Genomic DNA, 26374 nt, shown 5'->3' on the forward strand with positions numbered 1-26374 from the left:
AATTTTATTCACAGTCTCTTTTTAAATTTTGTGTTTCTTTTTAATCGATTTATTATTTTCTTCTCCATTTTTTTATCGATTTATTATTTTCTTCTTAATTCAAATGATAAATTTTCAATTTTGAAATATTCATACTTCTTAATACAATTAATAAATAATGCAAAATTATCATAAAATAATCCCTTAAACTATTAATGATTTGAATGTTTTACGTTGAATTTAATTTTGTTTTACTTTTATTTCATAAGATATGTTATTTCACACAGACAGACGGCTGATATTGCCATAACTTTTTTCTTAAGAATCTTATTCAGCCCTTTCACAAATTCCAATAATAGTCCATACAAAATATACACTCAGATTTAAGTGCAACCGGTTTGCATTTGATTTCTTTGCTTGCACTATTTTGATTTTAATTGGGCTGAAAATAGTTCTTCTCGTTCTTTAATTTATCTGTACCTTACTTAATGAACTTTACTATAAGAAAAACAACATCACACAATTATTTGGTAAAGTATTCATTCGTGTATTTGACAGCATCAAGTAAGGATAACAAATTGAGCGCATTTTATGCTTTTTTTAAAACGCATTTTCTGCAGTATGGGACGAAAAGGCAAAAATACTTCTTTCGACAAGAGTCAACTTGTTATTTTTCATAATGCCAAAGGGAAGACGCAAAGAGAAATCGATGATTTGTTGAAAATTCCAAAGAGCACTGTTGGAAATATCATCCGGAGGTCAAAAAATGAAAATAAGATAGATTTTAAGTCCAATCCTGGACGTCCAATAATCTTAAATGAACATGACCAAAGTTGGATTCTGCAAAACCTCAGAAGAAACCCTTATATTAGCGCCCCAAAAATTGCTACTAAAGTGGATAATTATTGCGGAAAAACTGTTGACCCAGAAACCATACCCCGCGTTCTTAGAGAAAATGGCTATACAGTAGTGGCTAACCATTCATTAATGAAAAAAATGTTAGAATTTGCTAAAACCATTGAAAACAAACTATTGGATTTCTGGAAAACAGTCATATTTCCTGATGAGAGCAAATACAATGTATTCGGATCGGGCGGCCGAGATAAAGTATGGCGCAAGGTAAATTCCGACCTAAAGAAAGAAAACCTTTAACCAACCGTAAAACATGGTGGTGGTTCAGTGATAGTATGGGGCTGTATGTCGCATGCGGGAGTTGGTAATTTGGTATTTATTGAGGGGATAATGGACCTTCTAGAAATTACAAATCCGAGATTTTATCATTCACTAATTGACAATACCCGTGGCATGATGGTTAATGCGTTGGACTGTCATGCTAGAGGTCTTGGGTTCGATCCCTGCCTATGCCATCTAAAGTCTTTTCACGGGTACTGCCTCTTGCGAGGAATTGACAAATTCTCCAAGAGTAACTATTGTCATGAAAAAGTGCTTTCTCAAAATTAGCCGTTCGGAGTCGGCATATAAACTGTAGGTCCCCTCCATTCCTGACAACATTACTCGCACACAGGAATGGTTGAGAGTTGTAAGTCAGTAGGCCTTGGTTCTCAACGGACTGTCGCGCCACCCAATTTATTTATTTATTTAATTGACAATACATATGTATGTACCTTTATTTAACTAGTTACAATTTGTTTTAAGCGATTTGTTGCCAAATGGTGGCCGTGCACCTTTCTTGAGATGACCTGGTCTACATTCGGACTATGAGCCCCAGTAATTTTTTATAAAAATGAGTAATGAAGTTCATTGTATTTAATAACTGCTGGCAAAATACGTGAGATTTTTACAATGTGGCTTATGCCTCAAAACAAAATTCAATAAATCAGTTGTTAAAGGAAGAGAATAGATTTCGTCATTTTATTGGTAGTTGTTTTTCTTTCTTTCCATTTCCCAGTGTCTCTCATTATTCAAGGGCATCAAGTAAGATGCTTTTTATCAAAATATTATGTTATATAGTTAATTGCTTCACGTTGCTTCTTTTTGATTTTATTATTTATTTTTAATAAAATTCTGTTTTTCTATCATTGGTGCTCTTCATTCTCTACATTTTTAGTACATTTCTAAGCAAGTTAGGACTTTCTGGTTTCTAACATGTGAATGCGCGTCTCAAAAACGATCGTAACGAAAACAAAAGTGGAAAGTAGTATTTTGAGGTATAAGCCACCTTTTCATAGGCCGGGTCACATATATAGACTTTTGGCTAAATGCCGCAAATGGTGAAAAATCTGTCTGTAGGAATTATATTTTTCAAGACATATTCAAAATATCAAGTAATCAATCAATCAAGTTTGAATTTTGATTCCGGTCAACTTAAAAAATGTATTATTGAGGAATAATCAGGAATAATTTTTTAATACTCGAATTCAAAAATGTTTTTTAGGTCCTATGAAGCATTTAAAAATGATTTTACACCTAAATCTTGATGAAAAAATTAAATTATGTGAAGTTGCTTTTTAACAATAACAATATTTTGCATTAATAGCCGATTTAAATAAAAATCATATCAGAAAATGAATTTTCCAAAATTCTATCGCTTTTGTATTTAACCCAAATACTCTATTTTGGACTATTTACTGAAATAATATCATGATATATGCAATAATAAAAAAAAAAATAAAGTAAAATAAAAACAATGGTGTTAATTTAAATTTTTAATAATTAATTTTATTTTCATTTTATTTTATTCTATTCATTTTTCATTTTCACAGTGAATATTAGAGGACTACATATTATGTATGTATGTTTTTGTATGCATATATATATTATAGTTGTTGTAATTTATAATTATAAATTTTCCTATATAAATTCTCCTTAACTTAATTTTTAATTTATTACAAAATTAAATCTTCATTTCAAATCAAAGATACATAGGTGTGGTGTTATTATTTATTTTGTTAAATAAGAAACAAAAAAAAAACAAAAAAGTTTATATTTTATTACATAGCATAGCAGCAGTGTTTTTTGTTTGTTTGTTTGTTGTTTTAAAATTTGTTTTGTTAAAATTTTTGTTTGTTTTTTGTTTATAATGCACAGAAGATGTTAGAAGATGTTAACGCGAATTTATTGCCAATGGAAAACAGAATTGATTACTTTTTTATTTCTTAGCATAATAATCGTGTATTATTTTTTAATTTTATACTTTTAATAATTATTATGAGTGAGATCAATTTAAATCTAATAAAAGTTTTATCTTTTTTGTTTTTGTTTGTTGTATTGTTGTTTATTTTATTTACTGTTTATTTTATGAAGATTTTAAATTTATAACTTTTTTGTTTTGATCTGCAAACAACTTATGCTCTGTTTTTAAACTTTATTTTTATTTTGTTCTATTACAGCATATGCTCTTTCTTACTTATAACTTTCATTATAACTACTTATTATTTTGTTGCTTATTTATTTCCTCTTATTGATTGACTTTCTTTCAAAGAAATAATAAAAACAAAAAACACAAATGGCAAACATATAAAAATGTAGTTCAATATTTTTATTTTATTGCAAATATTTATTTTGAAATTTTGAAAATAAAAATGTCTTTTTCTTTTTATTTTTTAATGAAAAGTTAAAATAAAATTTATATAGATATATATTTTTTTAAATTTATATAAAAAGTATTATGTTATATTTTTGTTTTTAAATATTAAAAGAAACGAACTCTCCATGATCAGGACATGAAAGTTTAATCGTTATACAAAAAATATAAGCAGTTTATATTCTTCTTTTTAAGATTTAGAAGGGTTTGGACTTTTTTTTTGTTTTGTATTGTTTTAATGACGTTTGGTTGGTAATCCTTAGTTTTAAACTTATTTATTTAGTAAAAACATCAAAAGTCTGATTGAAAATATAATAAAATTAGTTTATAAATTTGTTTTAGTTTTCTATTTAACACAAATTAATACGAACCTGAAATTGATTGCTTTGTTTGAAAGCAAACGATTACATTCCGAACTGTCTGGAAGGGGTAAAGTGTAGTAGTCACTTTCTGTGTTCTGTAAAGAAGAAGGAAAAAAAATTGATTTCAGGAAAAAAAAATTCAAAATATGCTTTCTTAGAAATCCTCGACGACGACGACCGGCTCATGTGTTTTTAAATAACATATTTCTGAAGCTAAAAATATACTCACTAGGTCTGTAAAGTCATGTTTGTAGATTTGTGTTGAAACTTTCATATCAGAAAATGGGCCTTTGAGGGCAAAGAAGTGAATGCTCAAAGGTGTACTTGTCTTGGTTTTTAGAATAAGCTGAAAAGAAGATTTAAAAAAAACATGAAATGATTTTCTTCACATTTTAAATTCTATGGATCATAAAAAAATATATAGTATAAAAATTCATAAAATTAATAAATTTTATAACACTTACTTGATAGGTAATCGTTCTATCATTTGATTGGTGTGGGTCACGTTGACTGTTGTTTATTCTGGATTTAACAACCCATTGTTGATTGAATGCAGAAAATCTGGCGGTTTCATAAAACAATTTATGAACATACTCATCTGTTCGGTATGGTTTCATTTGTAGATCTACAAAAATTCGTATTTTATAAAAAAAATCATAACATAAATGGAAATATCCAAAATAAACAACAATTACTTACCATTGAAAATGATTTTTTCATAACTCAATAGATCAATAAGAGTGCTGAACATTTTCTTTTCATCTTTCATTTTAGCGTCATATGCTTCCAAGGCAGACATAACTTCATAGCCAGATTTATGTGGATGTAAGCAAACCCTTTCATGTTGTGTAGCTGAATTAAAAAAAAAAAACACAAATTTTAAGTTAAAAATATCATTTATGTAAATGTAGGTTTTTAAAATTACTTTCATGATTAGGTCCACGCCATTGACATCCAATTCTTGAGTATTTGCAATTTGTAGGACGTTCTTGGCATTCGTGTTGCTCGTGACGTTCAAGAGACTTGTATGGGAACTCTTTGTTGCAGTACTAAAATTTTAAAAGTTACATTTAAGTGGTTTTATCTACCAGTTCTTTGTTATTACTTATAATTCCTGCCAATGCCGTCTGCCTGTTAAGATATTATAAAATTATATAATTCCAATAGTAAACTATTTTTGTTTGTGATAAGCACACACTCCTCTTATACTTGAACATCGAACTTGTCGAGTAGTAGAAGTTGAGTAAGATCAAGGATTATCCAGAACTTCCTTTCTTTAAATGAGCCCTGAAACCAAAGGACGTTGATATCATCTACCTCTCCACAATAATTACTCTTCCACATAAATAAGGTATACAACCCAGCGCTAATGTCACTAATTCCCATCCAACCTTTCACGCTGTTAGACGGAAAAGCTATTCAGTGCTCCTCTCTCCGGCGCTCCTTCTCCTGACAGTGTCATCACGAACAGCCAATTTAACCTAACCTAACATACTGAAAGATATTTTTGTTACTCTAATTATAACAAGAAACAGTGTAAGCATTAGGGAAAAAGGGTTTTAAGAGAGATGTGGGTACACATTGGCTTTGATTTCATTAATATGTGGTAAAGTATTCGACATTCGCGTAGTACGGTTAAAGAACGAATCTCTATAATCGGCAAAAGGACAGAAGTTAAGCTCGAGGGTATACTGATGAACATTCCTGGAGTCACGAGTATTACAGTTCAATTGTCTGAGGGGATAAATGCAACTGGCTGTTTCCCTACGACGACGGTGTTCAGGAGACGTAAATGATTCTACAATGATAACATCACCAATCAATTTGAATGCTCTACGTTCAATACTGTCCCAGAGACGTATAGAAGTAAGTTGCACTAGCCCAGAAATGGGAGTTTTATTCATGCTTTTGACGCATAAGTCTTATATATAAAAGACATGTCAGAGGGAGAGAAAAACTTCTTGCATCGCTTTGGAAAACATTTTGCGGTATTTTTGGCCACATCGCGTATGCGATCCTTTAAGGTTGATTCCACAAAACTTTGTTGGGAGATACACATGCCGAGAATTTTAAAGTTTTCAGTCTTCTTGACACAAGTTCCACCCATGGATAATGAATAGTAATTTATGTTTTTACGACAGTAGCATCTAGTTTTTAGATCATGAATAAAATTAAAAAGTGTCGGAGATAGAACAGAGCCCTGGGGCACACCAACATTTATTTTGTGTTGGTCAGATTTGAATCCATCTAATACTCCAAAAAATAAGTCATTGTAGATTGTTCAATCAAACTATAAAGTAACATTTAAGATAGATTCATTTGGGTTTTCGATTATACTTTGTAAATGACATACATTTGTTTGTCGTTATCTAGTTCGGTTTTAAGTTCTGTGAAGAATTTGGTGAGCTTTTTATTTGACTTAAAGGCAAGGTAAACATCAGTTCAATTTTTAAAGATGGCTTATTTAAAATTATCCGTTAAGCTTTAAACACACCATCATTGACTTCTCCTGGATTGGAGTAGCAAACTACGAATGATTACCGGAGGATAACCATTATCACTGATTCTTTTTGGTAATTGTTTCTTGTTTACAGAATTAAATTGTGCGTGGCTTATTTTTTGAAAACTTTATTCACCAGATTGGATGCAGTGTCGACAAATATGTGTTTTGCTTGGTTTAAACACAAATCGACTTTTCTACTACATGCCGTTGATTTTTGATACTTATGGATTTATTCACTCCTATCGCAAATTCCTAAAAACGGAAACTTTTACGAATGTCAACCAACTGAAATCTGTTCGTAATGCATGTTGTATGAGATTTTCCACTACGAACGTATTCAAAAATTGTTTTTTTTTTTCCAGGATTCACAAAAGTTTCCGATTACGATAGAGTTCATGATAAGGCTGAATATACGTTAGTTCTCAACAATGAACTAAATTTTTGTTCACTAAAAAAATTAACGTAAACACAGATAATTCAATCTTGATGTCTTTTTTTATTCCTGATTCTTGAAAAAAAAATTAGTTTTCTATTTTTTAAATTTTTAACATTAGAACTAAGACAGACGGCATTTTCATTAAAATTTCATATAAAATAGAAAATAAATATAAAACAATTAGAATATAAAAATATATCCATACCTGGCACTCGCTTGGAAGTTCTGAAGCTGCTTTCTCCACTGCTAAATTTCTAGATGCAGTACTCTTTGAGATTTCAACACGACAATTGGGACAAGTTGCTATTTGATCCCTCAAACTATAAAAACATAAACAAAAAAAATAACAAAATATAAAAAAAAAATAAACAAAAAAGAAAAGGAGAATGGTTAAAAAATAGAATTATTATTATCACTATTCAAAAAATAAAACTTCTTGATAATTTTAAACACTTTACATATTCGAATTAATCATTTTAAACTGTTTGAATAAATATCCACCCAATCCAACATACCGTCCATCGGCCAATAGATGGGTAAAGCAAGCTGCACACATTAAATGTCCCATTTGGCACTGAAAATTTGTAAATAGAAAAATAGATTTATTTTATTAAAAAATACGATTATTCGAAGCAAAACAAAAATGATGATAAAATTGGTAAAATTTTCCAACTCACTACAAATCTCTGTTAAATAAAAAAAAAATGTAAAAAGAAGATCAAGTTGATTAATAATATTTATGTAAATTTTCAGTATAAAATATTATTTTATTATATTTTTTTTTACTTTTACCAATTATTATGAGTAATTTAAAAAATATAAGTTTCCTAGAAAAAAACAAAGAAATGAAATTAAATGTGAATATGCAAATATCTGAAAATGATTGAGCAACGAAACTACGACGACGACAACGAAGACAAAAACGAAGACGTTGAGGAGAGCGAGGAGAGATTTGAATAAAACAAAAATATTTTTTCTTTGTGAATAAATCACTATTAAATTTGTTTTTATTTTTTATTCTTTATTTCTTATTTTATTTATTTTTAATTTTTTAATAAAATGAATTGTTACACAGAACAGTTTACATAAAACAAATACAATGTTTTTGTATTAACATTTCTTTCGTGAGCTTGTTTAGTTTTCTTTTTATATTTTATTTTTGTTCTTCTTTTTCTTTTTGAAAGTTTGAATATATTCACATTTTGATAACTTTTATTTTTTTTGTCTTTTAAATTTATCAATTTAATTTTCTTTTATATTTCTTGCACAGTAACAAATGCATTTTATAGATGGTACTTATACATAATATACTGTTTTAGAAATTAGTAAGTTAGTTAACTAAAAACTGTGTAATATATCAAAGACAGCAGCTTATAAATTTTGTTTCTGGACTATTTTTTGTGAAATAAATTTTAACGAATTAACTTAAAATATTCGACTATATATTAATTTAATGATAAGTTATTAAAATTAATAAAGTTTCATAATGAACTGTTCGCTGCAATCAAATCTTCATGAACTTAAACACACATTCTATATAAGTTAATGAACATTTATACTTTTTTAAATTAAATTAAAATTTTATGTTTTATTTTGGCTTGTTTAGTTTTTTAGAGAATTTAAGATACAAAAATCTTGTTTCTGTTCTGAAGGCGAAAAAAATAAAATAAAATAAAATAAAATAAAATAAAATAAAATAAAATTGCAGTTTAACACAAACTTCAGATTAAAAATTTTTCAGGCATTTGATGGAGTCTTAAATTCTTAACAAGGACTTAACTTTTTTCATTCTACTCCCATTTAATGTGTTTCAGGCTTTCAATGCAACATTTGGCCTTTTATATGCAAAAAGAAGGTACTTAAGTTTCTTAGACAGATTTTTATAACTTTGTAGTATTCGTCGACTAAATAATATTTCAACTTGAAAGTGGATTACATTTTACATTAATTTCATTGAAGTTCTGCAAAGCTAATTAACTACCTTAAAATAAACTTTTGCCTAAGCGATGGCGGCAAAATATGCCAGAATTCGTGTTGTAACTTAAAATTGTTTACAAAAAAACTTATGTTCAGATTTCAAGGGCTACCTAAAATGAGGTAAGATTAACAGAAACATCACCTTACCTAGTTGAAAATGTGAAAATGGCAACAAAAATGCATTTCCCAATATTTCCTAATACACATGCAAATTTTGAGACATACATTTTAGAAGGCCTTAGATTCTGGTTTTGATGTCGATTTGTGAAAAAATAATAGTAGGAGTATTTTAAAGAGTTAAGTAATTGAATATTTACTAACTTATTATGATATTCTCTTTGGGACAACAAGATAATTTTCAGTTTATAATGAAAACACGATAGAAATGCAGAATTCTCTAAAATGATAGTTTCGTATATATCTTCTATGACTTACAAAAAAGAAGACATTTATTTTTATAATATATTTTGAGTATTAGAACACTTGGTTAAATAAGTTCGAATACACAGCTGTTCAGAATAATAGAGAAAGCAACAAACAACCTAAATTTTGAACATTCTAGAAAATCATGAGTACGAATAGGGATATTTAATTTTTTTTTAATAAACCATACAATTTTTCATATTTCTCTTTCAACTTTATGGTTCCTGTATACGACGCATAACATATATTTCAAGTTATAATTGGTATTTATCGTCGAAAACTGTGGTGACGTAGAGTTTCCAGATCGGCTCAAAAATTCTCAATTGAGGGAAATTCAATAATCGGGAAGCCAAGCAGTTAACAATTTTTTTTTTATAATAAGCACACACTCAAGGGGATATTACTACCCTTATTATGCAGAGTCACAGTGTGAGCACTAGAAAGAGCAGAGAGGGTTTAAAAGGTGCACATTAGTTTTGAATTCCTGAATATTGCAATGACTAGGAAAAACACAGTGTGGTAAGACATTCCACATTCGCGAAGTACGGCTAAAGAACGAATCTCTGAACTTGAAGGTACGACCGAAGTTGGGCTCGAGGGTATACCAATGAGCATTCCTAGAAGCGCGATTATTACGGTTGAACTGTTTAAGAGAGGGAATGCGACTGGCTATTTCACTAGAGCATAAGCCGTTATTATAACGGTAAAAAAGGGTCAAACAAGAGACCCTACGACGATGTTCAAGCGAAGTAAATGAACTTATGATGATATTATCATCTATCAATTTAAATGCTCTAAGTTCAATACTATCCAAGAGGCTTAGGTAAGTTGCAGGAGCACAAGCCCAAAGATGGGAGCTATAGTCAAGCTTTGGCCGTATATAAGTCTTGTAGATAACAGCCAGATCAAAAGGGGTTAAATATTTCTTGCATCGCCTAAGGAAACCTCAACACCTTGCGACATTTTTGGTGACATCGCGTTTGTGATGATTCCACAAGATGTGGTTTGTGGTACACATACCAAGAATATCGAGATGTTCAGTCTCCTTGATGCAAGCGCCATCCATGGATAATGGCAAGGGGGGGTGTATCTCGCTTTAACGATACAACACAGCATTGCGTTTTCGAAGCATTAAATTCCACGTGGTTTTTTATTCCCCATTGTACAATGCTGTTTAGGTCAGAATTTAATGAGCTTATCATATTTTGTCGTTGCAATTCCACATCCGAAGAAGAGGGATGTGGGTCTGAAAACGAATATAAAAAGCTAACAGTACTATCGTCAGCGAAACAAGGTATTGGATTAGAAGATGCAGACAGGAGATCATTAATAAAAATCAGAAAGAGTGTTGGAGATAGAGCAGAGCCCTGTTTAAAGACTTGAATCCATCCAATACTACTTGTATTGATAAAAGTAATAACTAATCCAATGAAGCAGGGATTCATGAAAACCGAAAGCACGCATTTTCGATAAGAGAGCCTGATGCCAAACCCTATCAAATGCTTCTGAAATATCAATTGCAATAAACTTACTTTCTCCAAAGCGATATAAAGATTTGCTCCACTGTTCGGTGAGATGACCCATGAGATCACCAGTGCAGCTATTGCTTCTAAAGCCGTACTGCCGGTCATTAAGAAGCTTTCGATCTTTAAGATATTTCTTGAGCTGATAATTAATCAGCGTTTCCATGACATTGGAAAGAAGGGACGTAAGTGCAATCGGTCGGTAATTAGACGGTGAACAAGATTCGCCTTTTTTGGGGATGGGTTGGAAAAATGCAGTTTTCCATCCTCTCGGAAGGAGACCTGAGGAATAGGACGGATGAAAAAGCTTACGAAGTGGTTTTGCCAGCGTTGAAGAACACATCCGGACCAGCGGATTGATGTGATGTGTTTGGATCACTAAGGAATCTTGCAACAGTACGAGTGCAAAAAAATGAGGGTCCCTCATTCCCATTGAAGAGTGCTCAGAGTCGTTATCTTGTTAAAAATAATATCTTAGCACCAAATAGTAGTCAGCTTACGGTAGCATTATCTCTTATCCTATCATGAATTTGGAGATTATTGCAACGCTAAACCAAGAAAAGCAGCCCCAATATACTTCTGCCTTCGTGTTTCATAGTTTTTTTTTTGCTTTATCATTACAAAGAATGTGGCAAAACATCCTTTGCCTGGTCAAACAAATTCCCTATTATTTTGAACAGCTGTGTATGTCTGTTCGGTTACTAAGAAAATAAGTTTCAATGTTCGGACAACTCTATTATATACAAAAAGTCTCCGTACAGCAGCTTTCTTTTTGTTGATTCAAGATAAAATATTTACTATAACAATATATTAAAAACATCACGATCACATTTTTTTTAATTTGGTAAAAAGGTGAAGGTGGAAACAAACTTTTTTTTCAATTTTACCACCTGGGTTTTTACATTTATTCTTAATACTTTAAACAAAAAACAATAAAATTAGGCTGCTATATTGAGACTTTTTAGACTAAGTATATATAAATTTGTTCTGCTATTTTGTAGCTCGGACATTAGAGGGCATAAGAAACAAATAAATATGGGTTGTTTCTTTTAAGCCTAGACCAATTAAAAGGCAAACGATTAATTTGTGAAATGCTTCACCAAATTAGATTGCTTAGCCAAATTAGATCCTTAAAGGATCTTTAAAGTAATCTTAAAGTTCTTTGATATCATTTTTAATATTTCCTCTATTGGTAAGACAAATTTCGCTTTATGAAATATTGTATTCATTTTCTCACGATGATGAATTTTTAAATGCTTATTATCTTTTCGTTTTTTTTTTCGAGCTATATTTAACAAAGCCTTTTATTATTGCAAAATAATGATTTCATTCTCAAAAAATATAAGTAACATGGAAGAAAAATAAATCCATCTAGCGGGAAAATGAATGGAAGCTTTCATCTAGCGAAGTCCAATTTACACAGTTTTGAAGAGGTTCAAAGAACTTAGAGATAGCTCAAAAACCAACTTCAACTCATTTTTGTACTGTAAAACTGGTCCCATTCACAGAGCTAGTGGCACGTAGTCAAGGGATTCTGATTGGGTAAATCTAACTACAAAAGTAGTTGAAATTTCCGCTCCGATGTAGTGTAGTAAGTGGAGATTGATTTTGACGTTTCAGTATCAGCTTCTCGGCAAAGACACAGGAATTCAAAATGAAATAAAAGGTTCAGTATTCAAATACAAATATAAATCATTCAAATTGTGTCTTAAATTTGATTTTATTGAATTTAAAAACACAAAAGATAAGTTAAAGTTAAAGATATTTGCATTTGTCACTAATATGACAATTACAGATTGACTAGCTTTGTAGTGTAGTTTTGCATTCACAAAGCTAGTTGAATTTTGACTACGTAGCCACAAGCTATGTGAATACGCCCACTGCTACCGCAAATGCTTAATATTGCTTAAAAGAGTGTAGATATCTTTTAATTATCAATTGTTTAAGTTAAATTTCGAATACAAAATTAATAACACATTTTTGAAAAAGTTCGATATGACGAGGAAAAATTTTAGCTTTTGTACTATTTTGTTTAAGAATCGATTTTCAAACATTTTTGTGTAATTTAAATCGTTTCTGTCTTGAATAAAAAACATTTTGTAGGGCTTTGTAAAGTTTGTATTTAAAAAAATAACTTCATAATTCAAAGCATGTAACGTAGATTAGTACGTAGTTGCACACCATTATTTAAACATTAAAAAAAAAAATAAGTTTAAATGTCCGTTTGAAAATATATTAAACGTCGTAGGAAGAAAAAAATTGAGGTTCAGACCCAAAGGAAGGCAAGCTCTCTCTATTACCTAGATTTCATTAATTAAATGTAATATTATTCAATTTTGCTGTTTGTTATTTACTGAATGAGGGCATATAGCACGCAAAAAATATGCTGAATCAAAACATCAGCTATATACGCACTATTTGTGTCAATAAAAAAAAAATGTAATATCTAAATACGCAAGTCTAGCAAAAAATACAAAAAAAATATTCAGTCTATTGACCTCATTCGTTGGTTATTTTATGATTATTATGATATTATTTTACTTTGTATCTTTTGAATTATTAAGTTAGTCATAAACAAAACAAAAACAAAACTGAATCAGGTTTTTAGAATGTGTTTTTTTTTATTATGAAGAAAGATGAAATTAGAGATAGATATAAATATGACGCATACAACTGTATATAATCTAGAATCTAGTATCTATGTTTATTATTCTAAATCTCATTGATGGAAAGGTGGGTAGCACCTATTTCACATCAAGTGCTTTCTGATTTGATTTTTCAATTAGCTTTCAAGAATCACTTTCCAAACTAGGGATTAAGGTAATGATTTAGGCGAGAACCAAAATGATTCCACAGAAATTTCGCTACCTACATATATCTTTATTGCATTCAATTTAAGGAATCAATTACAAAACAATTTAGGTAGGTAATTCAAATACCGCCGCACCGGAAACATACTTGGTAGACAAGAGAAAACAAAAACCAAAAAATAAAACGAATTGTTTACTCAAGTGGAATTGTTGTCATTCATTGTATACAAATTGGCACCAAATTAATGAAGGCATGGTTACGTATACATATTACAGTTCATAGTTAGTTATACGTCTTAATATATATTTTATTATAAAAATGCTCGAAATAATACACAAGCAGTGGCAGTGGCCTTCATGTCTGCTGTTTTAACAGTACACTGCGCTATCCGGGACATTTTTATTTTTTGAATAGATACAAAACAATAATTATTTAATTTCTGTATAAATAGTAAAATACATATGTACATAAAATAGATATATAGATAACCATACATGAACGTTGCTGTTTTTATTTTGATGTAAACAAAGTGGAAAGCGATAAAATTAGAATACTCAAAATAGAAAGTCATCTGCGACAAGATTTATATTTTGTTTTTGTGGCGATAGATTAAATAATTTGTACATATGTATATAAACCCACTATTTACAAGTTTGAAAATATCAAAAAACCTAATCTATTTCAAGAAAGTAATATACATATGTACTTATTACCCAACTGCCAATGATTATACTAAATTTTTCACAAGTAAAAATTGAAACTAACAGAAATTAACTACGTACCACATTCAATATTTCAGATTATCAGTATTTTTTTACAAGGACAGTTTGTCTACTGCTGATTTTTTATCTGCGTTCTGTACAATGTCTATCTATATAACAACAATAAGGTGCATAACCTGTTTGTTTATATAAATAACAAAATATTGGTTCAGACATGAAATCACAATTATACAATGTAACTATTTTTCCGAGTCATCGTGTTTTTTATTATTGACGTAGATAAGAAGAGAAGTGTGATTCTGATTACATTTACTAATAGTGTTTTCTGTCGTCCACCATTTTGCCAAAATTATAGATTTGGTTCTTTACAAATTAGTGAACAACAAGATACCTACCTACCTATACCTTCTTGAGCTTGTTTTTCTTATATTGATTAATAGTTCGTTAGTTTGGTGTATCGATTTCTTTGTTACAAATCAATGGATATCAAAATAATGTATAGGCATATAATAGTACCTCATTACCTTTGATTTAGGTATGTATTTAGAAAACCTATGTTATAGACATACCCGACTATTCATTTCTCGCTTTGCCATTGCAATTAACAAATAATTAAAAACAAATTGAATCTCAGATAAGGAGATTTCTTTTCTTATTTTGCTAAGTTTATTTTTATATTATAGTGAACAAGGAGAGAAAATGAGAAAGCAATAATAATAATAACAGATACTCCATGTCTATCTATATCTACTGTGTTAAGTGTGTATTAATAGTATCTTTGTTCATCAGAAGTGCACTATAAGCACTATCTATAAGAAACAAGCTAGAAAAGCAAGCATATCGCTTGCTTCAAAAATGCAACGAAACCAACAAAATAATAAATAGATGAGGGTATACCTACATACATACACAGCTACATCTATCACTCAGCTGATGAAAATAAATAAATACAAAAAACAAAAATGGGTAATGGGAAAAGATTTGTTGTATGAGTTGTCAAAAACAGCTGACCTTTTCTATCTACAGTAAGTTGGTAGGTATATAAGTTTTTAATTTTTCATCGGGTACGTTTTTAAAAATATTCAGATACTTCGTTGTAAATTGTCTTATATATATCTTAATGTATATACATAAACCTATTATACATATAACACACATACACAAAAGCTGAATGAGTAACCTTCTTATTGTTAATGCAGTGTGAGGTTTCTTCTAGTTATTGTTGATATTTTGATCTTTCTACTTTCTACATAATCACTTTAGATCAAACTCCATGCATCATAGGGTGTTCTTTGATTAGAAGGTCTTCAGAATCCTAATCGAAGCATGGGGTGAAATCGGCTATTATGATAGTCGAATGTCAATTTGTGTCTGATTCTCTATTACTTTTGTTTACATAACATGAACAGGGGGTCAAATTCTCAAATATATGATTTGATGAATATTTGACGAATAAAAACCAATAGTGTTTATATTTGTCAAACATTTTGTCAAACATTACTTTTCATTTGATTTTTGACCGATTAGGAATTTCAATGTAATTTTAAAAGATTAAGAAATTTCCTTAATTTAAATTTGTCAAGTCTGGAGAAAAGTAAATAATCTTAAAAATTCTTCCAAAATATAGCTTTTTCAATAAAAATAGTGTTATTTATTTCCTTCAGCTTTTTTTAAAATCAAATTTTCTGCAGGTTTGACGAACTTGAGTTAATGTCCTCAAACTTACTTGTCAAACCAGAAAAATATCGAAATAATTCGAAATCCATGAAATCCATTTGACAAACCATTTGATGTATCGCTCACATTTTCAAATTCGAGTTCGCATAATCAAACACATTTGAGAATCATGTAAACCCCTTGTTTTAAGCGATGAGGAGCAGATTGGCTAGTGTAGAATTCGACGCAGCACTTTGATTCAAATATTACTTCGCTTGGGGTCTGATATGTCAAATACTATGAAATTAACGTATATCGATTTGATTTTGACGATTCAATGCTTTGCTCTATCTCTCTATATGTTTTCGAGAATCTCAAAAGCTACTGAATAGACCATCGTGAAGTTTTCATCTATCAACAGAGCTCTTTTTTAAGGAAGTTATAATTTATCAAGGGTTTGTGGAAATTGGCTGAAATATGACGATAATTTATTGTTGAAAGCGGCGAAAAAATTAAGCCATTTACGGGCTTCCATCCGAAACGACGCCTAATACGCTTCAGATATAATAATGTAACGTATGTTGGGTTTGTTTCTTTTTAATAAATCAAAAAATAGACTAAGTTTTAAAAATGTACCACATGTTATATTTTAACGGATGTTTTTTTAGACATGTGGTTTTCAGTCGAATCCAATCCCGAGGGACGGCGCAGTAGAGGAAGACCGCGACTCAGGCGGCGCACCCAGGTGGGAGAGGACCTAAACCAACTTGGCGTGCGAAACTGGAGACAGCTAGCTAGGGACCGAGCTGGCTGGAGACGCTTGTTGGTTGAGGCCCAGGTCCGCCCCGGACTGTAGCGCCACCTTAAGTAAGTAAGGTTTTCAGTCATGCAATAGTATGTTAGTAATTGCTCTTCTTGACAGCTGTCACTTAATCTATGCCACATAATCGCTCAGCAGAGCCTGTTATTTGAGCAACGATGATATGGTCTCCAAGATTGTGAGATTTAATCCCCAATAAAATATTTTGTTTGGGGTTATCAACCCTAGACGATTGACGCCTTGAAAGAGAATATTCGAAGGGTTATTGCTGACATACGGCCCCAATTGCAGAAAGAAGTTATCAGAAAATTGGGTCTCGAGACCAAAACCCTTAAATTCTTGACCGTAAAATGATACCGAAATATTATCCTTATCAAATAAAATAATCAAGGATTAAAGGACTTAAAACGATAGTTGAGTAAAACGAGAATAGTTAACAGGAAAGAGAACGCCGTAGGTTTTCCTATTTCATTTGGAGACTAACTTTTTCCTATAGACTCGTGTCGTTTTAATAAAACGAAAATGGTAATAAGGGTGATTATAACAGACTTTTACTATGCGGTTTAAATTTGTAGGAGTTAGGAAAAAGGTCTTATATAAGTAAAAAAAATTGTATTTTAGGTTTTTGATGTGGCGTTAAGGCCTTTTTTGTCTCTTTCGTTTTACTAACAACTTGAGTCTACAACACCTGTTTAATATCCTATTATTTAAGTCTCGAGACAAAAAGACAGACAAATTTATATTTTTGGTCATTTAGTCTGTGTGATCGTTTCTGACTTAATTCTTTTTTGCCTAACGTCAAAGAATAATTAATACCTCAAGAATTACCTATAGTACAAAATAAAAATTCCACAAACCACTAAAACCAAAATTCATTAACCTCTCAGAAATAAAACAGGTGATTTTGGTCACACGTTTCTTAGTCGCTCGTAACCATAAGATTCCCTTTTAAAAATACTATCTTAAGCCTGGTGTTAATGAAGATTTTCCTAACTAATGTAACCTTCCTAATTTTGGTAAAGAAAATCGTACAAGATATAAAAATAAAACTATAGATACCTGTACATGTTATAACAAATTCATAAACTTTAAATATTAAAATTCTTGTTTTCATTTTCATTTTCTACGCCGTAAAAAAATAAATGTTATATTTTACATTAGACCTATTCACAATGCCTTTGCCTAGCCTATCTACTAACAATCCCCTCCGCTGCACCGACTATAGAACTACTCTTACTCTACAACTCTTCTCTTCCCCGCCCCCGGTATATTAATTTACAGATTACATTTACAAGTTTTTCTTTTCTTTTTTTTTTAACTGCGCCACACTTTCTGTTGTTGCGTCGTTGCACTATTTTTCTTTTCTCGCTCTGACATTTTAAGAATCAAGAACAACACACAACACAAAAATGGAATGGAGAAAATAAATAAAATCAAGAATTAGGAAGGAGTAGCGCATTAAACACACTCAAAAATAAAAAAAAGAACCTTTCCTCCTGATTTACGTACGTTACGTATATTATTTACTTGATTCTTCTATTTGTGTCTCTTTCTGAGAACAACAAAATATGCACTAGCCTGGCACTGAAACATTTCCGCCTGCATTTTACTTATTTTTCTTTTAATGTGGTGCTACTGCTGCTTTGGGTGATTAAATCAAATGAAAATCACCATTTTCTACTTTTAGTTCATACAAATGTAGGCAACTTAATTACCCTGGTACCTACCTAACCTATACTCTTCCTAAAAGAAAACAAAAGAAATCATTCTCTTCAAGGCCGTTCTTGTTTCAGGAATGTTATGACTATGCTAGAAAAAAGAATTACCCCCAAGAAAATACAAAATTGGTATATAGATATAATGATTCTATACAACCAACGGTCTTCAACATTCCAATTCGAATTCGAACCTAAATAATGTAGGTACCTATTCCAAAAATCAACAAACCAAACTAAAAAAAAGAATATGTTGCTATTGCACACTCACCTGGTACATAGCCGTCTTGGGCAGATCCAAACAAACTGCACAACATAGAATCCCACCTAAACGATATTCGAGCTTTTCGTGTTGTGTGGTAGTGGCTGATGTACCAGCTGTAACCAAGTCCAGCTTGGGTTTCTTTGCTTCTGGTTCATTGGAGTCTCCACCAACAACAACAGACGATGTTCTCGTTTGTCCAGCACTCGAAGCCGATGACGACGAGTTTGCTGATGATGACGACGAAGCACTCGACGAACTACCACCACCGCCACCAACACCCCCCGACGATGATTGGGGTTGCAATTGCTGCTGCTGAATGCTCACTTGGGCATTACTATTGTCCACTAAGAGTTCAGCAGCAATCAATGGTATTGAATTTAGGTGACTTGTGGAAGTTGGGGGCTGTTGTACAGCCGAGCTAGACGATTCAACATCCGCCATGTTTGATTTTCAGGGAGGAAGACCGACGACGACGACCACAAAAGAAAATTCTCTTTTCTTTCTTTTTTTTTTTTGTTTTTTGTTATTTAATTTGGACTTGTTTCCCAATTAAATCAAAATTTTAATTCAAAAATAAGAGTTAAACGTTTGTCTTAGAGTTTATCGGCGATGATTTACTTCAATTTTGTGTAAATTACAGAATTGGAAAAGTGGAAACTCCCAAATTACAATTTCTTCTTCTCTTCTACTTGGCCACAACCCATAGATAGAAAAATCAAGAAATCTAGATTCGCTTATGATGGATCTGGTTTTTCTTTTTGTTGAGGATTGTAGGAAAATATTTGAAGTTTAGTTGAGAAGAAATAAAAATCCAACACAAAATATAAATGTTTGTCTTTTATATCAAAACAAATTATTAAAATTTTCCCAAAGTGATGAATTTTTATTTTTATATTCTTTTTGCTTTTTCTTTTGCTTTAGCACACAAAACACTATTTGTCGAAGAGAAAAAAAGAAGTACGTCTCACTTTAACAATGATTAAATTGAGAATGAAGCGAAAAGAATGAACTTGTAAAAGAAAAAGAAGGTGGAATTTGGATTTGGATTCTTCCAAAAGGAGAACGGAGAAGTAATGGCGATTTTATGGGGCTGTCGCTGTGGTGTAGTGTGTTTATCTCCCTTTGTTAAATGCACTAGCAGTTATATAATTTGTTTATTCCTTCTCTTTTTAATCGAAATTGAGTATATATATACCTATGTGTATATAACTTAATGAAGCTTGTACGCATGCGTTGGATTTGTGTATGTGTATATATAGAATGCAAGTGTAATTTGAAAGAAAAGGGTAGATTGTTCTTTGTAAAATTGAAAAGGGAGCAAAGTATATATGTATTTCTTCTTTTGTTTTGTTAGCCACAGACTAATGACGGGTAAATGAAAAGGACAAATAACTAGATTCGAAAAAACATATGATAACGAAAGAAAGAGATTCTTACTTTAATTTGAATACTCGTACGAGACAGGTAGAAGAAAGATTTTGAATTTTGTATGAAAAGCAATTGGTCTGTTTAGGTTGTTGAGACATCAGAGATCAACTGTTCTATGCGTAAACTAATTGTTCAAAGAGCTACTTTTCAACAAAATGTTAGAACATGCGAAGGACTTCTTTAACCATAACTTGTAGGGACATTTTTTAAATAGTGTCTTGAATTAATTACACGTAAGAGCTTAAACCATCCTATAAACTGCTCTCTTTCAGAAATACGACAAATTAAGTCGATATTAAAGGGACAGCACATTACTATACATATCAGTGAAAGCTGTCAATAATTTGTTAAAAGAACGATTAAAGTTTTTTTTTTCAAAATAAGAGGGGCTAATGTCGTTAAGGAACATAGGGTTCATATATATAGGATATGAAGTTGGATACTAGAAGTCTATATTTAGCATATCAATGATGCTTTTTATACAAAATATTACCTACTTTTTTGTGTTGGTAAAAATTAGTATGACAGCTCAATAAAACAACATTTTTTAATAAATCAAAAAACTTCTGCAACAGAAACAAAATCAAGAATACGATTAAGCCTAGCTTCTTTCCAAACAATTTGGATTTGCTGATAGTATTCAAGTTTCCACCCTCATTTGAAATGATAGTTTAGCCAAATAATGTGCCAATGCGATTACCTTGAGGAGCAAGACTGCTTTTCAACAGCTAAAAATTTAATATGCGTTGGTATTTATACCTCATCTTTTTTATTAACAAAAAACGAAATAATTTCTAATTAAAGCTACGAGATTTTTGATTGAAATTGGGCTATTTTTTTCTGGGTTCTAGGTTTTGGGAAATCGAGACAGTTCCGGACAGACAACTCTGGTACCGAATGTACTTGCACTCGATATTTATTTCCCAATCCAAATTAAATCGATGTTTTTATATTAAACAGATCTGGGCTCCATACTAATCGAAGAACTCATCCTTATATCTTTCATGACAAGAAAAAACCTCAGTAATTTGTTTTGTTTGTTTCAAAGTTTTGAGGAATAAGTGAAATATCAACTAATGAATCAAATTGGACTCTCATAAGATTACTGTTGATTCCATCTCATCAATTAAAACTTAATTCATTTTTTTTTAATGCATGAAAATTTCGATGGTTAAGTCTTTGACAGTTTAAAATGTCAAACTATTTTGGTTTTTTTATTCAGAAAGCTTTGGAAATTCATCATAGATTTTTTAACGCTATAACTAAGAATTCAAATGGTATCAATTTATTCAAAAACATTGAGTCTATGCTCAAAATTCCTTTTCCTGAACAGTTGATACTTTTATGTTCAAATGTAAAACGAATTGTTCTCATCTCACAAAATTTTAATGACAGATTTCTGTCAGTACAATTTTCTTCGGTGGATTGCAATCAGAACTTTTTTTTAACTACAGAAATTTTTAATAATACTATAAACGACTTGCCAAACAAAATTAATGATTGGTTTCAGTAATGAAAACAAATTTTAGCTATAACTGGCCCTTTAGTCGTGTTAACTGGTACCCTGGTTTGTGTGACTTAACTCTTCTCGATTACTTTTTACGGTGCTATGTTAAGTCATTTTTGTATGGCAACAAACCAACAACTCCTAAAGCATTTGAAGCCAAAACTCAAGCCACCATTGACACTAAATTTATCGGAAAATGTTATGAAAAATTGAACTGATCGAGTGGACTAAGTTTCTCGTAGCCGTGGTGGGCATATTACGAAAAACATATTAAAAAAATGGCTCAACCATCCATTACCGCAGCACGAATTTCGACTCGCGGTTTTTTTATTCGATAGATATGCAATTTTAGAGCGAGGAAACATTTATTTTTATTTTTAATTAATTTTTAAAGTTCACTTTTTTACATACAAAACACTCAAAAATGGTTGATTTTGACATTTCTTCCCTGCTTTTTGTTCAGTATTGCCATACTTGTTTTTTTTTCTTGGTAATTTCTTTTATTTTAGTGCTCAAATGAAAAAGTACTTTGCATATACCCAAACTCACACCCACCCCAAATCCTATAGTGACCCCAAGGAGGGGGGTTGCCCCCTTACATACCTAGCTGTTAGAACGCCGTGCTATCAATTAAAACAAAAACTTGTTTTAAGTTTAAAAAATGCAAAACAAAAAAAGTAGGGTTAAGTCCGAAAAAGAAAATATTTTTTTTATGACTTAAAGTTGTTTCCTCGCCCTAATATTTAAAACATGTTCTATTAAGACCCGTACCTAACTGTAAAAAATCAGAAGGAAATTCGTGCTGCGGTAATGGAAAGTCGCCCCAAAAAAATTAGTGCCATATAATTATCTTCTGTCTTCTATTATTATTAACATTTTTCTAGCTCTTAGAAAAACACTCCATATAAAACTGTTTTTCTATCTATATTTTTTTTTTAAGTGCAATTTTTATCAACGTGAACATGTTTTTTTTTGTTTTTTTATATTTTTGTCTGTCTTTTTATTTATTTTATGAACAAGGCTGCATTTCTTGTTAAACACGCTAAAATATTCATTTTATTTTTTCAATGACAGCTATAACTGGCACCTTAAAATGAATAATTTCCATTGTCATCGTGTAGAAGGGTCCTTAAATGTTGGTTTTGCATGAACACACCCTAACCCATTCAGGCCATATCTATTTTCTGTCACCGACCGCGCTCATTTTTAAAATCATGCCTTTTCATTTTTTCATATATCCATCCTCCTCAGTCGCTTGCATTTCTTCTACCCGAAAACAAACTGTTCTATGTTCAAACTTGAATGGATTATAACGAATTTCCTAGTAGCATCTCCTCCCGGCATCGACGACGATTTTTAAAATTCCGTCGTAACTGAGGAAAAATACAAAACTTTTCTATTTTCACATTTTTTTTTATTCTCAAATTAATATATTAAAATTTCAGTGTAGATTATTTGTTAATTGTTTGTTACTCGTCAAAATTATGTCTGACTTATTTAACCAAGCCCAAAAGGATATGCAAATCCTGACCCAAACGTATGTCCACGAATTGACACAAATCTGGAAGAAAATATTTGACGAAAATGCGTGCAAGGAAAACATCGCCAAACTTGAGGAGCACACAAAGAACTACTTCGAGGATCTTGTGCTAGAGTCCATGGAGAAGCAGGAACAAATCGAGAAAGAAATCTTGGATCTACGATCAGAGGCGGAAAATCTTCAACGTCTACTCAAGGTTGATATAAACCTGAAGCCGTCCGAAGATGTTCCGTTACTGGTGCTTCAGTCGGAACTCGATGAAAGTCTCACCGAGCTCCGTGAAACTCTGCGTCTTCGCAGAGAACAGATTTTCGAGCTTCTCCTCGAGCAGGACACCCTTTGCAGTGAGTTGGGCGAAGAGCCACGATCTCTGGTTGCTGACCCCTTGCCATCGGAGGAGGAACTTCAGGAGTTTCGCCAGCACTTAGAGGTACTTAAGGAAGAAAAAGTTGACCGTTTGAACAGAGTTTCCACCATGCGCCGCGAAATCAAAAACTACCTCCAGATCCTCGAAGTGAAGATGTTCTCCGAGAATGACGATCGCCTTCTAAACCACCGCCAAATCAAGCTCAGTAAAGAAACCTTCGATGGACTCAAAGAGATGCACGCTCGCTATCGCGATCAGGTCTTGGAACTTGAGGACACCATCCATGGCATGAAGCGAAAACTAAATTCCCTGTGGGACAGATTGGACACTAGTCCAGCGACTAGAAACAAGTTCAGTCGATACACAGATTACTCCCAATCCACAGCCGATATTCTCCACAAAGAAGTCAACCGTTGCGAGCTTCTGAAGAAGCAGAACATTAAGCTCTTTGTGGAGCAAATCCGCAAAGAAATCCTGGAATGGTGGGATAAGTGCATGAAGTCCGATGTCCAACGTAGTCGCTTCTCGAACTTCTACAGCGACTGCTTCACTGACGATTTGCTCATTCTGCACGAAATGGAATTGGAGGACCTCAAGACGTTCTATCAGCAAAACGAAAAGATTTTCCAGTTATTCGAAGACCGCCGAATTCTGTGGGAACGAATGACTGCTCTCGAACAGAAAGCATCTGAACCAGGACGCTACAATAATCGCGGAGGACAACTGCTCAAGGAGGAGAAGGAGCGAAAGACAATTGCAAGCAAGTTGCCCAAAATCGAAGCACTCCTCACAGAACTCGTCCAAGCCTATGAAGAGAAGGAACACAAGAATTTCCTCATCTACGGAGAGAATATCCTCGATTTGATATCTCGCGATTGGGAAAAGAAAAAGATGGAGAAGGAGAAGCTGAGCAGTGCGAGGAAGAATCCCCAGACCCCAGTGGCCACTCGTACCCCGATGTCGATCAGGAACTGCCAGATGTCGGCGTCTTCCATAATGAAGAGAACCCCATCAACCACAAATATATCATCGGCTGTTAGTTCGAATAAGCGAAAGCTTGGTCCAACCGATCGCCAGGCTCCATCGGCCAAACGGAGTCTCTTGAATGTTCTCAGCAGTCCCAGTGTCTTCGGCTATTCGACCTCGAATAACACGAAAACACCTTTCAAATCACCTTTTAAGAAAAATCGAGTACTCGCGACGACCATCCGCAGAAGATCAGCCCGTCAAAGTGGAAGTGCCAAGAAACGACGATCATCATCGCGCCAGCAGCCAAAGGGCGCACCCAAAATAACCGTCACAGAGAGTTCCGACCTATCCGACGCAGACAACTACGAACACTTCCAAAAGTGTATCGAACCAGCAGCCCGTTCCTCCATCATGCCAACATCCTCGGCGTCAGGGAGCAGCAGCAGTCGACTGCGCAAACCAGCCACCAGCAAGGAAAACATCAGACTCCCAAACCCTCGGCTAGCGCGAGTGCCTTCAAAGATGAACCTAATGGACACGATGTCCAAGTCTCCAGCCATGATGCATCACACATCCCACTCGCCCTCGACGACCTCCAGCAGCAGTAGAAAACTGACCACAAAAAACCTCCCAATTCTCATTTAGTATTGGTTGAATTTGAATTGGATGCAGCACAAAAATAAAATGTACAACATTTGAAATTATCTAAGTTTAGTTAATTTAAGTCGCTTATATTATAATATATTTTATGTTTTTTCTTTTAGTTTCTTTCTGTTTGTAATAATATTATAATGGTAGTGGATTGTGTCTATTAAACAATTTAGTGTGTAGTTTTTGTTTTGCCTTATTTTTTGCAATGACAATTGTTTATAATTATTATTACTAAAAAAAGAGATCAATAATAAAAAAAATAAATTCATTGTTTACTTTGAAATGGAAAAAATGTCGTTATTTTTCTTCAGATGCGTTGTATATTTATATATTCGCGCTGGTAGGGCATTTTTAAATTGTGTTTCTCTTTCGTGTCCCTTAACATTCTTTGTTTTGTATTACAAGTCTCAATTTAAGCTCAAAAATTATAAGGAACACGGAAAGGAAAGAAGTCGATCGGGTAGAATTGCTTTTGATTTTTTCTCTGCCGAAAAGGACAAAACGTTACTCGAATAACCACAATTAAAGGGCTAAAAACAAGTAAATTGATTTTTAAAATTTAATTTATACTACATTATATTAATAGGCGCTAGGAGGGGGTACATCTGCGGACAGTTGCCCTGCCCTGGGTCTTAACTTCAACTTTTGTCTGCCGGCATTTTATACATTTTCAAAAGGAAATTTCACTGATTTCTCAAATACGTTTTTATAAACATATAGCTGAAGGGGATATGAATACCATTATAATTATTATACACAGTGCTAGTGATTAGGAAGGGAGGATATAATTTGATAGAAGATACACATTGTAATGAGTGGGAAATATTGAGTTTGGTAAAGCATTCCACATTCGTGTGTGCGACTAAAAACAGAATCTCTGTACTTTAGAGTACGACCGAAATTGGGCTCAAGGGTAAACTGATGGGCATTCCTAAAAGAACGAGTACTATGGTTGAACTGTTTGAGGGGAGGAATGCAAATGGCTATTTCATTAGAGAATTGCTTATGGAAGTAGTTACAAAATAATGAGAGACATGAAACCTTACGTCGGTGCTCGAAATGCTAAAATTGGTGTTTTTAAAATTTGAACAGATAGTAATTATCATCAATACAAATTAATTCCTAAACGTATTTTTAAAAACCATTGAAGAATTAAATTCAAGGTTTCTCAAACAA

General features: G+C 32.2%; 2 protein-coding genes across 2 annotated transcripts; one reads left to right on the top strand and one right to left on the bottom strand.

The window, feature by feature from the left end:
- Nucleotides 1-2632: 2632 nt before the first annotated feature.
- LOC129944086 (zinc finger TRAF-type-containing protein 1 homolog) lies at nt 2633-19734 on the bottom strand. The gene is made up of 9 exons (XM_056053261.1): nt 18743-19734; nt 7340-7398; nt 7030-7144; nt 4811-4934; nt 4585-4737; nt 4350-4510; nt 4115-4231; nt 3895-3980; nt 2633-3822 (listed from the first exon to the last, which is right to left on the bottom strand). The coding sequence occupies exons 1-9, from the start codon at nt 19175-19177 to the stop codon at nt 3795-3797; spliced, it is 1278 nt and encodes a 425-aa protein (XP_055909236.1). The 5' UTR covers nt 19178-19734; the 3' UTR covers nt 2633-3794.
- Nucleotides 19735-22936: 3202 nt separating this feature from the next.
- On the top strand, nt 22937-25484 carry LOC129948141 (protein regulator of cytokinesis 1-like). Its single transcript, XM_056059001.1, has one exon. It carries the CDS (start codon nt 23156-23158, stop codon nt 25190-25192), a length of 2037 nt encoding a protein of 678 aa, XP_055914976.1. The 5' UTR covers nt 22937-23155; the 3' UTR covers nt 25193-25484.
- The last annotated feature ends 890 nt before the right edge of the window (nt 25485-26374 follow it).

The sequence above is a fragment of the Eupeodes corollae genome, chromosome 2, assembly GCF_945859685.1.
Source record: "Eupeodes corollae chromosome 2, idEupCoro1.1, whole genome shotgun sequence".
Classification (NCBI taxonomy): domain Eukaryota; kingdom Metazoa; phylum Arthropoda; class Insecta; order Diptera; family Syrphidae; genus Eupeodes; species Eupeodes corollae.